General features: G+C 46.4%; 1 protein-coding gene across 2 annotated transcripts in view; it reads left to right on the top strand.

Moving 5' to 3' along the window:
* LOC147621417 (ATP binding microtubule motor family protein) overlaps positions 1-15,297 on the top strand; it is a 154,425-nt gene that overhangs the window by 46,050 nt on the left and 93,078 nt on the right. For both annotated transcript variants that reach the window (XM_086824163.1, XM_086824164.1), the window contains 3 exons: positions 13,323-13,728; positions 13,918-13,973; positions 14,223-15,222. In XM_086824163.1, coding sequence (XP_086680289.1) covers positions 13,323-13,728; positions 13,918-13,973; positions 14,223-15,222 — 1,462 coding nt within the window. The remainder of the gene's footprint in view (positions 1-13,322; positions 13,729-13,917; positions 13,974-14,222; positions 15,223-15,297) is intronic.

Genomic DNA, 15,297 nt, shown 5'->3' with positions numbered 1-15,297 from the left:
TTGTGCCAATCGATGGTGGCGCCTTCTGCCAAACAAAACATTTCCAAGGCAGTGCGAAGCACAGAGGCATGCTTGTGAAGCCTCCAAAAACATAGCAGTATCATGTGCTAACTTTGAGTCCAGTAACTCTTTCTCTGTGCGAAGAGGCAGCCTGAGAAACACCCGGGGTAACCTTGAGAAACTTGCTCATAGCCTCCGCTACTATAAGGTAAAGTAGTAGAGCTAAGGGGCATCCTTGCCTCACGGAACGGGAGGTCTGAAAGTGCTCATCACGCCCCCCGCAGGCCAAAACTTTGCTGTGGGCCTCCCTACATGTGCAAGAGACCCCTTTGATCCACTACTGGGAGAAACCCATCCGTGCCGTCGTGCCTTCCAAGAAGTCCCAATCCGCTCTGTCAAGCTTTTTCAAGTCTAGCAAGAGAATGGCAAGGGGTTGTTGGCTAAATTTAGCCCACTCCACAGCTTGCCAGGATGAAAAGATGCTATCAAAAATACTCCTTCCTTGGAGGAAGCCATTCTGTGTATCATGAATAACTCTCTGAAGAACATGCTGAAGCCTCATACTCATTGCCTTCGCTAAGATTTTGTAAGCATATCCAAGCAGAGTCATGAGCCTCCACCATCTTATATTGGTCTTGTCCCCAATTTTCGGGACAAGGTGGATACGACCCCTCCATCAGAAGAGGGGGCATCATACCACTGTACATCTGCTGCAGAGCAGTGGTACCATCATCACCAATGTAATCCCAAAATTGCAAAAGGATGGAGATAGATCAGCTCATCCTTTGAAAAGGGGGCATCCAAAGAGGTGCACACATCATTTGTAATAAGCTTGGGCATGCGCTCCCAGACTTTCTGTTGTGCAACATCTCTATCCAAAGAGTGGGCCCTTGCAGAAAGTAAGGTTTGATGAAAATCTGAGGCAATACTCCTCACCTTATTTGGATCAGTATGAAATTCCCACTAAGAATCCTGCAAGCATCTCAAACTGTCCTTATTGTGCATAGGTCCATGTGTTGAGAAAAACAGTTTGTTGCATGTGCCACCCCCACGTGTCCAAAATGCTTGATTAGCATGAAATGCAAAATCAGCCCGCCTATCCATGGCCACCTATAGCTCTAACAGTGGACAAGAGTTCTGGGATCCAAGGGGACTCAGGGTGCTTCTCGTGTTCCCTCTGAAGAGTGCAGTCAACTTGCATCTGATAGCTCGCTCCTTGTCCAGAGCCTCTTCTTTCTTGGCGAAGGCAACAGAATGATAGTGCTGGCTAGTCCTTTCCAGGGCCAAGGCAAGTCTCTCCCAAGGGTTAGGATCATCACAAAACCTCCAAATCTCTCTAACCTCCTAGGAGCCCCGCACGAAGGGGTGGTTGTTTGACACACTAGTCACCCTTGCTTTGATGTATGCTGCAACAGTATGGGCACCTGGGCTCGCCACCTGCACATGGTCTCAAATAGAGAGGCCTCAGATTCTCATGCTCTCACGGATGATCCGCAGTAAACCCTCTGTCCCACATGACATTGTCCGGACGGAGTTTGTTGCACCTCCTATGCTAGTAGAGGCCCTCTTCCAGACGATCTGCTTCATACAGACGATCAGAGATATGCCATCAGATCGACTCTCACATAGAGCTTTTGAGGTGTCTAGGCAGCTTGTAGAGAGTGGAGATAGGAGATCATGGTATTCACAGATGATACAGTGGCTCACTCAGCATGGTCTTGACATAGATCACTTGCCACCTTTCCAGTATGATATACATGCACCACACATCCAGCTCTCTCACAGTGAGAGGAACAGAGTCCTTCGGCAGGATTTATGGCAGCGATACACTCAAGAGACTTGGATCACACCCAGTCAACCTCTACCGCCGAAGATGCTATACTACAGAGATCAGTTTATGCGTATCTCAGCGGATGGATACAGAGCTATCCCCGTACATTAGGTACATAGATATTCAAGATATCCATCTTCTGTCCCTTGTGCATAACCATAATCCACTGCACTCTAGCAGATATGATAACCCCATGGTCAATAACATGAGGCAAAAGTGATGCTGACTGATGCATACCCCACCTTTGGTCCCTTGTGCACAAGACCAAGAAGTGTGTCCAGAAAGGACCTTACGAGTTTTACCACACTAAAGCATATCCAATTTGTGCTCTTGTAGAAGCAACACATCCATAGGTCCACCTGTAATGGTTAGGTGGAGGTGATCCTTAACAAGGCGCTTCCTACTGTGTGTGGGAAGCGTCCCTAGACCTTGCACATTCCATGAGATAATCCTGATGGTAAAGAGGAGGCTTTGATTCCAGATGTGAGCAACCGCTTGGCTGGAGTCTGGACCCGCCTCCCATAATGCTGTAGAAAGGGGTAATCCTTAAAGCAGCAAAGTCCAATGTCAGTCAGCATGTTCACTGTGTCTTGGACTTTGCACAGTCTCTGCATACGTGCGCAATGCATGAGTGCCCTATAGGACATCATGGCATATATCCTATTGCACATCCGGCAAGGCCTCATAAGATGGCAACGTGTCCTCTGCATCCATACCAAGTGCATCTTGTATATTGTCCATCCCAAGCAAGGAGGACTCAACAGAGTCATTCTACCTTGATGCAACATCCTTTTGCAAGGATGACTATGCAAACCCATCACTCTGACCCAATACATCATCATTGTGTACAGTGTCTTTGGGAAGGACCTCATCCTATGCCCCAACGTTCCCACCTGGAGGGCAGCCATGAGAAACAACCCACCACTCCTGGTGAAAGGTTGGCCAAGGCGGAGCATTAGGTTGTCACTTGGGGAGCGTGTTTGCATCGCCTCCTCGACCCCTAGCCCTAGGTCAATCCTGTGCAAAGTGGCCCATTCGGTGACATACCCAGAATTGGTTAGGTCTGCTTGACGTCTCCATACATTGCTTCAAGGGATCATTAGGTCACTGAAAGCAGCACAAAATTTCAAAGGGCTCACTGTCACAAGCGAACACCATAACTCTGGGAACAACATCAGTCGAGGAAATGACTACATGGACAACAGAAGTGGGAAAAGCTGGGATGGTGGGCAGCTTCAGGACCAGCTCAAAGGCTGCTCCAATGGCCTCCAACAATGGCAAGATCGGGGAGTCTGAGACTAATAGGATAATGGTTTTGGTCTTCTTCGACAAGGTCGAAGTAGCCACTACTGTAGGGTAGGAAGAAAATCTTCCTTGGGCCCAAAGGGAAAGGACTGCCCTTCAACACTTCTGAGGCTGCCTCCTCTGCATGAAAGTCTACTTGGAAGAATCCTCTCCCAAGTTGCCTTACATCTTTAAAATGGAGCGCGAAGTCGGAAGGCAATGTTGCCAGCACCCAGTCACAGGCTTGCATATGTGAGGGGTGAGAACCAAAGATTTTTCCAATGAGCGTTGTCTTGGAGTCTTTCTCGATTTCGGTAGAGAGGGTTGCAAGCTCATCTTGAGAGAAATGGATGGTTTGCTTGGCCGGAGGGGATTGATTAGCCATGATCAAGAAAAAAGACCGACTTGAACCTTGATTAAGAGTAATCCGTACTTGAGCAAGGCGGAGGAAAAGGGCAGTGAAGAGGAGGGAGGCGGAGGGGAAAGCACGAAGGGGAGGAGTGGGCAACGAAGAGGATGGGTGGCTAAACATGGCAACATGACAGGTGGGAGAGAAAAAGAAAACATGCAAAGGAGCAAGGGCAAAGCTGGACTGCAGGGGTTGGGTGGAGGCTGAAGGACACATGGGGAGTTGGGTGGGGGGGTCAAATGGTGCAGCACAGGAGGAAAACAAGTGGGAGGGAGGGGCTAGCGGGCAGGAAGGAGGCGAGGAACAGAGGCACAGAGGGCGGAGAAGAGAAGGGCACAGATTGGCAGTACGGGGAGCTTGTGTTAGACATCATCATCCCCTTGCTGCTGGTGTCGTATTTTAGCCTTTAGGGCTAAACATGTTAGCTAGAGGGGCTGGTCACCCCTCACATCATTTTCCTACCTTTTTCCCATTTTATGGAGTCATGGGCATTTATCCCTAGTCGTGAGGAGCTGGTCAGCTGTCCCTACTTGGGTATATATATAGCCGGGCCTTCCTTCCCTCATTTCCATTGCTTGCTTTGTGCCTCTTGCATTCCTTAGAGCCTCTGCATATTGGCTTGCTGCAGTCCCTCACATACGAGGTCTTCTTCCTCTCTTGCTTGGGACTTGTATTCTTGTTTGATGATATTGAGAGAAGGTATACACGTGTGTTCTCTCTCTCTCTCTCTCTCTCTCTCTCTCTCTTGTGTTTCCACTTTCCCATCTCTCTCTCTTATTGCTATATGCTATTTTGCTCCTAGTACATCGACATATGCAGCACCTAGAGGGCAGTCTCCTTTCTTTGTGCTAGATGATGACATATGGGAGTTCTCTAGGGATGGAGACATCATCGTGTTAGGGGACTTTAATGCCCGGATGGGCAACCGCCAGCAGACAGCCTTTTATGATACCTCAGAGGAGATGCTGAGAGAGCTGGACACTCTGGATATGGGATTAAACAGACACTCACAGGATGTGGAGTGCACAGAGTATGGGAGATATTTGGTAGATACGGGGACTGCACATGGGTTGGCCATACTTAATGGCTTGCAGAGATTTCCGTTAGCAGCTGGATTTACTTGCTTTCCACATAGGCATGGTGCTAGCACAGTGGATTATGTTATGGCTATGCCGAGCTTTGTTTCATGCATTGAGGACTTCACAGTTGGATCTCGGCCCATTGGGCAAGTAGTGGAGCATGCATTGTTGACATTGACCATCTCTTTTCACTTTACCACAGCTCAGAGGACACGAGGGGCAGATCACACTCGAAATACTTTTACTTCAGAGACTGATGCTATCTACAGCGATGGGATTTATAGACGTCTGTACACAGAGGAGCCAGGGAGACCTTTGGAGGAGCTGACCCATATACTGACAGAGACTTTACAGGATGCAGCGAGAGAGGCATATCCACATACTCAGCCTGGACAGAGACATCAATCTAGGTATATGCCCCAGAACAGCTGGTATGATGAGGAGTGCAGAGAGACAAGAGTCCGACTGCAGCGGGAGGTGGCTTTGGGAGTCACTACTCACCGACAGTCACGTATTGCCTTCCGGCGCCTTGTGTGAAGGAAGAAGCGGGCCTTCCTTGCTCAGCTAGAGCAGGAATTATACCAGCTGTTCTTGAGCCAGGATTCGAGGGAGGCTTGGCGTTTGTTTCATGAGTCCTCCCCTGCTTTGGCCATCACTTCTACAGAGGTCTGGGGTAGTTATGCAGCATCTCTATATACAGTTCTTGGACAGACACCTTTTCCTGACCCACCAGCACCATGCCCACAAACATGTACTTTCTTTACCGCAGAGATGGTAAGGAAGGCCATTGATAGGATGAAGATTGGGAGAGCATATGATCATGATGGATTGGTCGCTGAGCACTTTATTCATGCGAGAGACATGCTGGCAGAGCTTCTAGCAGTGATGTTCAATCGTGCTATGTGTGAAGGCTTACCCGAGACTTGGAGTAGGTCCACCATCGTGCCTATCTTCACGTCAGGGGACCCTATGGAGCCAGGGAATTATCTCACTATTATGATTGGTCACACACTAGCACGATTGTATGCATCCATTCTTGAGCAGTAGTTGAGTAGATGGGCAGAGAGAGAGGGCATTCGAGCAGAGGGACATGCAGGGTTCAGGAGAGGTTTCTCTACTCTTGACCACATCTTGACTCTGCAGGCCATTATTGAGGAGGGCAGGTCGCATGGGCGACGGATTTATTGTAGCTTTGTGGACTTCCGCAAAGCATTTGATACAGTGCCCAGAGCCAGATTGATGAGGCGATTACAGGAGATGGGGGTACCCACAGAGCTCATATGGAGGATTATGGCTTTATATAGATCAGTTGCAGGACAGGTACGCACCCCAGAGGGGGTCTCTACTTTGGTTCACTCCACTATAGGAGTGAAGCAAGGTTGCTCGTTATCTCCTTCATTGTTTGGTATGTATGTGGATGAGGCCTTTGACTACATTGAGAGATTGGGGGACAGAGGAGCCCAGCTAGTAGGTACATGGATCCCACTATTGTTATATGCTAATGATATTGTGTTGATCTCTGACTCCCCTAAGGGTATGCAGCGTCATCTGGATGCTTTACATGAGTTTGCACATGATAGTGGATTGTCTGTCAACCTTGGCAAAACCAAGGTTATGGTGTTTAACACCACGCCACAGTGGGTTAGGCGATCAGCTCCCACATTTACATATGGACAGGAGATTGTGGAGTATACAGATGCATATACATATCTTGGGGTAGTATTCAGTGGGCCAGTGTTTTCGATGAGGAGAGCAGCAGAGACTAGATTGACTAGAGCACATGTAGCCCTGGGTGGTTTGGAGAGGATGTGTTCTTAGGGTCAGTTTCAGGAACCTCGAATGAAACTTTGGCTTTTTGACACTCTAGTGACATCAGCTATGCTTTATGGAGTGCAGATATGGGAACCTTCAGTGGGCCATCACAGCGCAGGCGGGTGGAGAGGTATGGAGAGGCCTTTGGTATCTATGATTGCTAGGATTATTAGAGCCAAGGCCGTGGAGCACCTTCAGTGGGCCATCACAGCGCAGGCGGGTGGAGAGGTATGGAGAGGCCTTTGGTATCTATGATTGCTAGGATTATTAGAGCCAAGGCCGTGGTACCTCATGAGATTATTCGAGCAGAGCTGGCGGCTGTCCCTCTGGTGATTGAGGCTCTTACGAGATCAGTCTCCTACATACATGGCTTGTGGGATCTCCCGCGAGACAGGTATGCACGCCTCGCCCTTGAGTCCTCCCGACAGTTAGCTTTACAGGGAGACACGGCTTGTTGGTATGGATAGATGACATCTTGGTTCCAGGCACATGGTTTTAGCATGGACAGATTGCCTCCCTTCCAGTATTCTCTGGAGGCACCCTCTCTCACTCTCACACGGACAAAGATTACCAGACTCATCCGTCAGGATTTAGTTCAGCTGGACATTAGGAGGACATGGATACAACCGACTGAGGAGCTGGGCACGAAGATGGCTTTCTACAGAGAGCATTTTCTTCAGCTCACAGCAGATGGTTTTGTGATCAGACCCAGTTACATGGATGTACACTTGTCTCATGCAGTACGATGTGCTATTGGTCAGATTCGCACATCCTCACACCAGCTTGAGATTGAGATTGGCCGATATAGAGGTATACCAGCTGAGGCCAGGATATGCCGAATATGCCATGGGGAGCCAGAGACAGAGCTGCATTATATATGCCATTGTACTGTATACTATGAGATACGTGGTCGTTTCCACTGTTTATTCACTGTTTATTCAGAGAGGGTTTTGGACCACTTTCCAGAGTCATGGGGTACCGGGACCAGAGGTGTTTGGGATTGTTCTTGCTTGAGTTGCGGAGATATAGAGATAGCTTGCTTAGGCGCACAGAGAGCGAGACTCAGAGGCACATTATAGACTTCTTTAGTCCAGCCATCACTGTGCCAGATGGACCACAGCAGTAGCAGGACATGGATACTGCCCACACCAGAGGTACACTGATTGATCGTGCGATTGAGCTTGGGTGGTCCAGACGCCCACGACTACGGAGGAGGGCATCCCAGCATAGACAGAGGTTGCAGCGGCGGATTCGGATTATTCTTGCGAGACATGCGGGACACCCAGTCAAGGTGCTGACCACAGAGGATATTGAGGAGATCCGCCAACGTCCGATGCGGCACATATTATGAGATGGAGGCACCTGCATAGTGTACCCCCCCGTCCCGCATGATATTGTATCCCCTCACTGTACTCCACTCACCTCCATAGCGTACCCCCCCCCCCCCCCCCCCTCTTCACTATATTCACACCCCGTAAGGGTTTCTGTTTACCTTCCAGTTCCAGTTTCATTTTCTCATCTTTATTTTTTCATTTTTTGGTTTTTTATCCAGACATTGTATCAGATCCACCATGATGTAACTTTTTGGTCTCATAGGTCATTATGGCCTTTTGAAGACGTTAATATAACATTTCATTTCATTTCATTTCTCTCTCTTGTGTTTTCTTTTTTTTTCGTGAAATGGTGTTTTATATTATTTGTAAAATGTACATCAGCCACATGGCTCACACAGAACCTATGGCCCCAAACAAAACCCCCACAAAAGATCCTCTAAAGGATCGTGACCATGCAAACCTGTACACTAATAAGAAAGCCTCCTAGCCAAATAAGCATCCCAGATAGAAGCATCAAAGATGAGCCAGCCGAGCCGCCGTAGACCATAAGGAAATAACATCTGCATCCAGTAGCTGAGCTGAGAGAAGAGAAGAAAACTGCCAAAGCAGCAAACCGCGGATACGTAGAATGTGCCCATGTATTCCAGACAAGGAATCAAAAATGAACCCATTCCGTGTAGTCCAAATATGCCAAAGTCCTGTCCATCTAAGGAAATGGAATATCACAAGGTGGCTGTCTGAAGTAATGACTTGAGGACAAATCCCAAATATCCACTGATGAGCCGAAACAGTAGACCTCTCTACTGCCTCCCAAACGTGAGAGACAAAAGACCAAATCTGACGGGCCACTGGACAACTCATGAACAGATGCATAACTGTTTCAGTGCATGTCGTGCAGAAGAAGCAAGAGGCCACTGTAATTTTACGACGGCTCAGCTGATCCCGTGTAGGTAACCCTCCCACCAACATCCTCCAAATGAAAACCTTACCTTGGTAAGGGAGTTTAGACTGCCAACCACGCATAAGAGTTTTCTGCCACCATGATTTAGACTTGTGCAATCCCCACACCTTATTGGCCTTGGCTGAAACCCAATCTTTCTCTGATACAAGCTTATGATAGACCTGGTTAGCTGAGAGTGATATCAAGTCACCAGATTTACATAGTGCCCAATCAAGCCAAGGCTGATCTGCAGATGGCCGAGGCAATGGAGTAAAAGGCTCAACTGCATGCATGATGTCAACCCATAGTGGCTGAAATGTCCGAGGAACCCTAAAGTGCTGCCAAATACGACGAAATGAATATGGCCTGTCACGACCAGGTATCACAGCATCTCGGATTCTAACCAAGCCTAGCCTGACCATGCGGTTGAGTCGTATGCGTGAAGCATCTCTGTCTGGCCAAACAATGACACGCGACTCCACAAATGTTTCGAACTGCAAAGAGTTCAAAAGTAGTCTTTCATGACCAGGATCCCACCGAGCCAACAGTAGAACTTCATGCCAAGAAAGGAGAATATGCGATAAAATGTGTGATGAGCGAATACGGACAGGATGAGCCGCATTCACAATGTCCCACCATGAAGCCTGCACACGTGTCCGTCCATGTGACAATCCCTCCAACTCAATCAAGTCACGAGCCATGAAAACCCAAGGCTGCTCTTGCAAACACATATCCTGAAAAAGCGCCCACCTACGCGCCACCATATGCAAGGGGACATCCAGTAAAGCAGCCCCACCCATTCTTTTGGGCGTCGTAGTGTGATTCCAAGCTATCCATGTTTGACCCATAATATTTCCTTGCCTCTTTTCTCTTTTGTTGTGTTTTCTCTCTCTCTCTCTCTCTCTCTCTCTCTCTCTCTCTCTCTCTCTCTCTCTTGGTCTCATAGGTCATTATGGCCTTTTGAAGACGTTAATATAACATTTCATTTCATTTCATTTCTCTCTCTCGCTCTCTGTCTCTCGTGTCTCCACTTTCCCATCTTCCGTTGTGCATTCTATCATGGTATCAGAGCGCCGATGACTTGCAGCGTTGGATGCTCCCTCCTCTCCCTCTTGCATTTTTTTGTCTCAGTTTTGCTGCCGGTCAGTTTGCCCTCTTCTTGTTGTTACTCCGTTGCAGTTTTGTTGTCAGTCTTCATCAGCATCTATCCCAAGGACTCCTGTAGTGCTTTCGGCCTGCTCTGTGCAAGGCAGCAACAGTTTATGTGCTGCGTTTTTCCTCCTACAGGTTTGTTTGCTGATGCTGATTGGCTGATCTGAGGCTTGGTGGTACCTTTCACTTTTGTGTTTCCAGATTCTGCCCTATCTACTGCCCCTTTCACCTCTGCATTTTCAGATTTGCAGCCTTGTTTTGTTGCGTTTTTTGGACTGATCTTGCTGGTAGCTCTACCTTCACTTGGGCTTCTTCAGTTGGACCCGAAGGTATCTTCTCTTCAGCATTTTTCCTCATATGAGTTGTGGACGTTGGTCGACCTGAATTTTCAGGTTTGCAGCTCTCTGGTTGGCTGTGTTTTCTTCTCCAGTGGACACATATCACTTGCAAAGGGGGTTTTGTGTGGATTGTGGCTTTGGTGGCAGTTTGGTACTTGAGGAGGACACTGAATTTCTGATTTCAGTCAACGTTTTGCTGATTTTGGAGCATCTATACTTGCGTTTTGTTCCTGGCCTACATAGTTACCCGGTTTCTTCATGTTCCTTGCCTTTTGTTGGTGGTGGAGTGTGCTTTTTTGCTGGACAGTAGTGTTTTTGGCTGCGTTTTTTTCCATAGGATTTTCTACACTCAGGGGGGACTCATCTCTAGCTACTTCACTTGAGGATCAGTTTTGGGAGCTGTTTTGTATCTGTGAAGACTTTCTTCTGTGACAGGAGTTTACAGATTCTTGAGGAGAATAGTTCTTTCTTGATGAGATTAGTGATCTTTTCAGAGATCCTGAGCAGAGTTTATTTTGTCCAAGCCTTTGTTCTTTGCAGTGTTTGCAGAGAAAGGAGGGTGTTTTGCCTGTGAGGTGATTCTTTCACATGGATCACTTGTTTGTTGCTGATTCTTGGAATCTGATTCTACTTATGGAAGAATCTTTTGCTATTAGTGATGCTCTTGAGGACTTTGTTACAACTGCAGTTTATATTCTTGCTTCCCTTCCTTATTGTGAGGAGTCTACCTCTGCCTCTCTTTGTGATGCTTCTGAGGATGCCCCTTCCCTTGCCAGTTTTGCATTGGGTTTGACGTGGTGTGCAAGTTTGTTGTTTTGGAGGATGGACTTTTGATCCGGTGGGATGCTTTGGATCTGTGGTTGCTAGCCGTGCCTAGGGCACAATGGTACTTCCAGAGTTTTTTGGATTTGGATCAGAATCAGGTTGTACTAGTCTGATGACATCATTTTTCAGAGGGGGTTGGGATGTGGAGTCCTTTCATCTGGCGATGCCCACCTCAGTGGAGTGTGCTTATGTACAACATTGGGCAACTCACGGTAGAGAGTTTGAGCAGATGGACCCCATCTTTTCTACAGAGTCTTTACATCTTGCAGAGGATGCTTCTTTTCAACATTTGGCAACTCTTGTTATAGAGTTTGAGCAGATAGACTCAGAGGGTTCCAGTGAGGAGCAGCTTGCTTCTCCCAGGATTGATTATCCACAGGATTTGATCTTGGTTGGTTTTGAGGTTTTTCAGACCTTTTCTAGGTTGGAAACACGACATTCGACTTCGGAGAGTGTTCTTACACTTGGGTTTGGGACCATTATTTGGAGTAGCACGTTGTAGCCTACATGGTTGTTTTCTTCCAGAGGAGCGGTGAACTTGGCAGCTTGTTCTATTGCTTTTGTAGCTGAGTTGTTGAGGAGATTGCTTGTGGAGCTTTCTTGGTACTTGTTGCTACAGTCTTCCATCTTTGATCGAGGATGGTGTCTTTGGCTTCTTGGAGTTCACTCAGCATCCGGTGTTGGGAGGGGGTGTTAGACATCTTCATCCCCTTGTTGTGCTGGTGTCCTATTTTAGCCTTTAGGGTTGACCATGTTAGCTAGAGGGGCTGGTCACCCCTCACATCATTTTACCACCTTTTTCCCATTTTATGGAGTCATGGGCATTTATCCCTAGTCGTGAGGAGCTGGTCGGCTGCCCCTACTTGGGCATATATTTAGTCGGGCCTTCCTTCCCTCATTTTCATTGCTTGCTTTATGCCTCTTGCATGCCTTCGAGCCTTTGCATATTGGCTTGCTGTAGTCCCTCACATACGAGGTCTTCTTACCCTCTTGCTCGGGACTTGTATTCTTGTTTGGTGATATTGAGACTAGGATCCCGACCACGGCATCCTCACCATCGCCAGATCAAAGCCATTATTGCACGGCATCCTCACCATCGCCAGATCAAAGCCATTATTGCTCGGCATCGGAGGCGCCCACCTCGCTTCTATGTCCTCTCCATTCTAGACAGCCCCATGGTGGAGATATTTGATTTGAAGAGAGGGTAGCACTTCAACTGATCAGCATACATGGATCTACTTGTTATACATTTTCCAATATTTTCTACTCAGTATCATCTAGGAGTCTTACTTACAATTCTTATAATTGTAAGACAGCCAATTTATTGTACTTTTCAATTTCATTTGGTTCTCTTTGATGAGACACCAACTTCAGATGTACTCTCAGTTTTGGTCTCATAGGCCATTATGGCCTTTTAGAGACATTAATATATCATTTTCCACTTTCCCATCTTCCGTTGTGCATTCTGTCAGTTTGGACTCGCTTCTTGGTTTCGCCGCGCGGGGGGGGGGGGGGGGGGGGGGGGGGTGGTTGGTTGCATTTGAAGCCAAGGGTGGCTCTTTCCATTACATCTGCATATGCCTACCTTTGAGAGTGGTCATCCATAAAGGGAGTGCCCCATCCTCTTTCAGACTTTTAGCTCATTAGAGGCTCGCTGAAGGGAGTGTTGAACAGTTTCCTTAAATGTACACTTTTTTCTAATAGAAGGATCTTAGTTTTGGGGAGAAAAAGGTAACCCTAAGGACTTGACCTACCTAGTCCAATATCCATCTATACAACTTTACCCTAGTCAACATGAATGTATTCAATCTGATGTCAGAGATGAACACATGTTGACTCAACAACATGAATGTAGTCAATCTGATGACACAGATGAACACTTGTTGACTCAACAACACATAGGCATGCCTTGTCCGGAAGCTAGCACACATCTGTGACCTTGGCCATCATACTGGACCAAGGCTGAGTTACAAGCTTCAACACAGTAATAATGACGAATGTTCTAGTGGGACTGCTTCAAAGTGCATACTGGGCAGTCTCCTACCAATCCTTGCTTTTAGTTGTTTTCTTCTCACACTTCACAACACATTGCACCATTCAAACCTCTTCAGAAAGTTTGGTTTTTAGTCAGGGCAAGTAGATGAGAATATTCTTAAGGTAGCTAAGGGTAAAGTTGTTAATTGGTATAGAGTGTTCTCTTATAAAAAAATGCCTTTTACCATTATAGCAGATTAAAAGATTCAAGTGTTTCTTCTTGGAAGGGTGGATACCTATTCAATCAGCTTGTAGACTCAAATAGTTGATATCCATGGTTGCAGGATTTAGAGGGAAGATTGCAACAGAAACATGAAGAAATGATTCTATTGACTACCAACCTACTGAAGGAGCAAAAACATGCAGCTGCCCTATCCATGGAGCTCAAAGACCTGAAGAAGTATTGCAAAGACTTGGAGAACCAGTTGATAATGCTTAAAAGAGGTTTGTGTTTGGAAGACACACCATTTTATACAGGTCAAATGATATCGAGGCTGGCAGTATTACAAGACAAAGAGGAGGATTCCGATGAGATGGTGCCACCACAAGGAGACTCAGTTTTTGGAAGCAGTCAGAAATTAAAAGAAGAAAAACATCAGCATTCAAGTCGAGAGCTCCCAATTCAGACCATCTGTAAGGATAAACTTGTCATGCAAACTCAAGATTATGGTAATGGGCAGAGTGTACCAGGTATTCTCTTTTGTTTGGACAAAGTCTAGTCATATTAAAGGGTATCTTTTCTGCTTGAACATGTGGTCTTTAATGTGAAGGCTATTTGCTTCTCCTCTACAGCCTTCACACATCAATTTCGATTTGGGGTTTTTCCACTTAGAAATTTATATTTTATGGTGTGCCTCCTGTTTGCTGTCCCTTGAGCAGATATCGCTTTCTCAAGACCTTTGTTATCGACACAAAGCTGCTCTCCTAAGAAGCTGGTATGCTCAACTGAAATAAAGCTTAATTGCCCTTTCTCCAAGACAAATCCCAGTTAACCTTAAGTCAGGGTTTGATCATGCCTATCAGATTCCCTACATTCATTTTATGTATCAATAACATTTGTTTCTTTATCTCTTTGTCATTTTCCAGAGGTTTGAGAGTAGAATATTGGTAAGCAGATAATATGAATTTTAAGGAAGTGATCTGTTACTCAGTCTCTTCATTTTTTAAATTGTATTGATGTACAGATCCTCATTCAAGAAATGGGAATTAAAGTTGAAAACCAAAGCGATGATATCCCTGCATTGGATTCATCCTATCAAACTGGACACTCTATGGAGCACACAAACCATGATCAGGCCATTGGAACTACTTTCTTAGCAGATTGTTTTGATCCTAGGTCAAACAAAGAGCTGGATGGCATGGATGGTGTAGGAACTCTTGTTTATTCAGAACTTAGTGCTCACCAAGTGATCGATGAACAGAACAAACTTGAAGTGGACAACTCCAGGACTAGTGGAGTTTTTGTGCAAAGTGGCATTTTTTCGGTGGTTAAGGCCTCAGAAAAGGGATGCCATGAAGAGCAGGTAGACTTTTCAAATGGAGCATTGTTGTCAGAAGATCTAAACCTTGCTGAAGTGGACCCACTAGTAGATGACAAGCCAGTGAAGATGCTTGAGCAAGCACGAGAAGTCATGGGTGCTAGCCATACATTTTCAGCAGTTTGCACTCACAATGCACATCTAGAGGATCTTCAAGTCTGTGATTCTGAAGAGAATCTTGATATGGACACCTCGTTGTTGCAGTATAGTGAAGAAGCGGAGTCTTTGCCACTAGCAGCAATCATCAACGCATCAGAAGGGCAGATTGCATGCCAGATAACTATTGAAGAAGAAAAATGCCACCAAGAGCAAAAAGCACCACATGGAAGTTTAAGTACATGGCAGGAAGCTTCCTTGCTCCTAGGAGATCCTGAAGTAGACCTACCGGCAACTGAGGAGCAAGTGAAGATCAAAGAGCAGGCTGAAGAAAACATGGGTGCTAGTAGTACATTTTTGGAAGGGGTTCACATGGCACATTTGGGTGATTTTGAAGCACATGATTCTGAAGAAAATCTTGATTTCAAATCCTCAATGTCGGAGCATGGTGAAAGAGCCCAGTCTCTGCATTTACAAGAAACTATCAACTCATCAGGAGGCCTGACCACTTCCAAGTTAGCTACCAAAGAAGCTGAATCTCCTGCTTCAGGTATGCATTTCTTCTAATTCCACAAAATACATGTATTTTTTTTTCTGGCATTGTGATCAACTATCTACCTCCAGT

The sequence above is a fragment of the Cibotium barometz genome, chromosome 30 (genome assembly GCF_041138505.1).
Source record: "Cibotium barometz isolate CiBa-2024 chromosome 30, ASM4113850v1, whole genome shotgun sequence".
Taxonomy (NCBI): Eukaryota; Viridiplantae; Streptophyta; class Polypodiopsida; order Cyatheales; family Cibotiaceae; genus Cibotium; species Cibotium barometz.
This window is presented reverse-complemented; position numbering and strand designations above follow the sequence as displayed.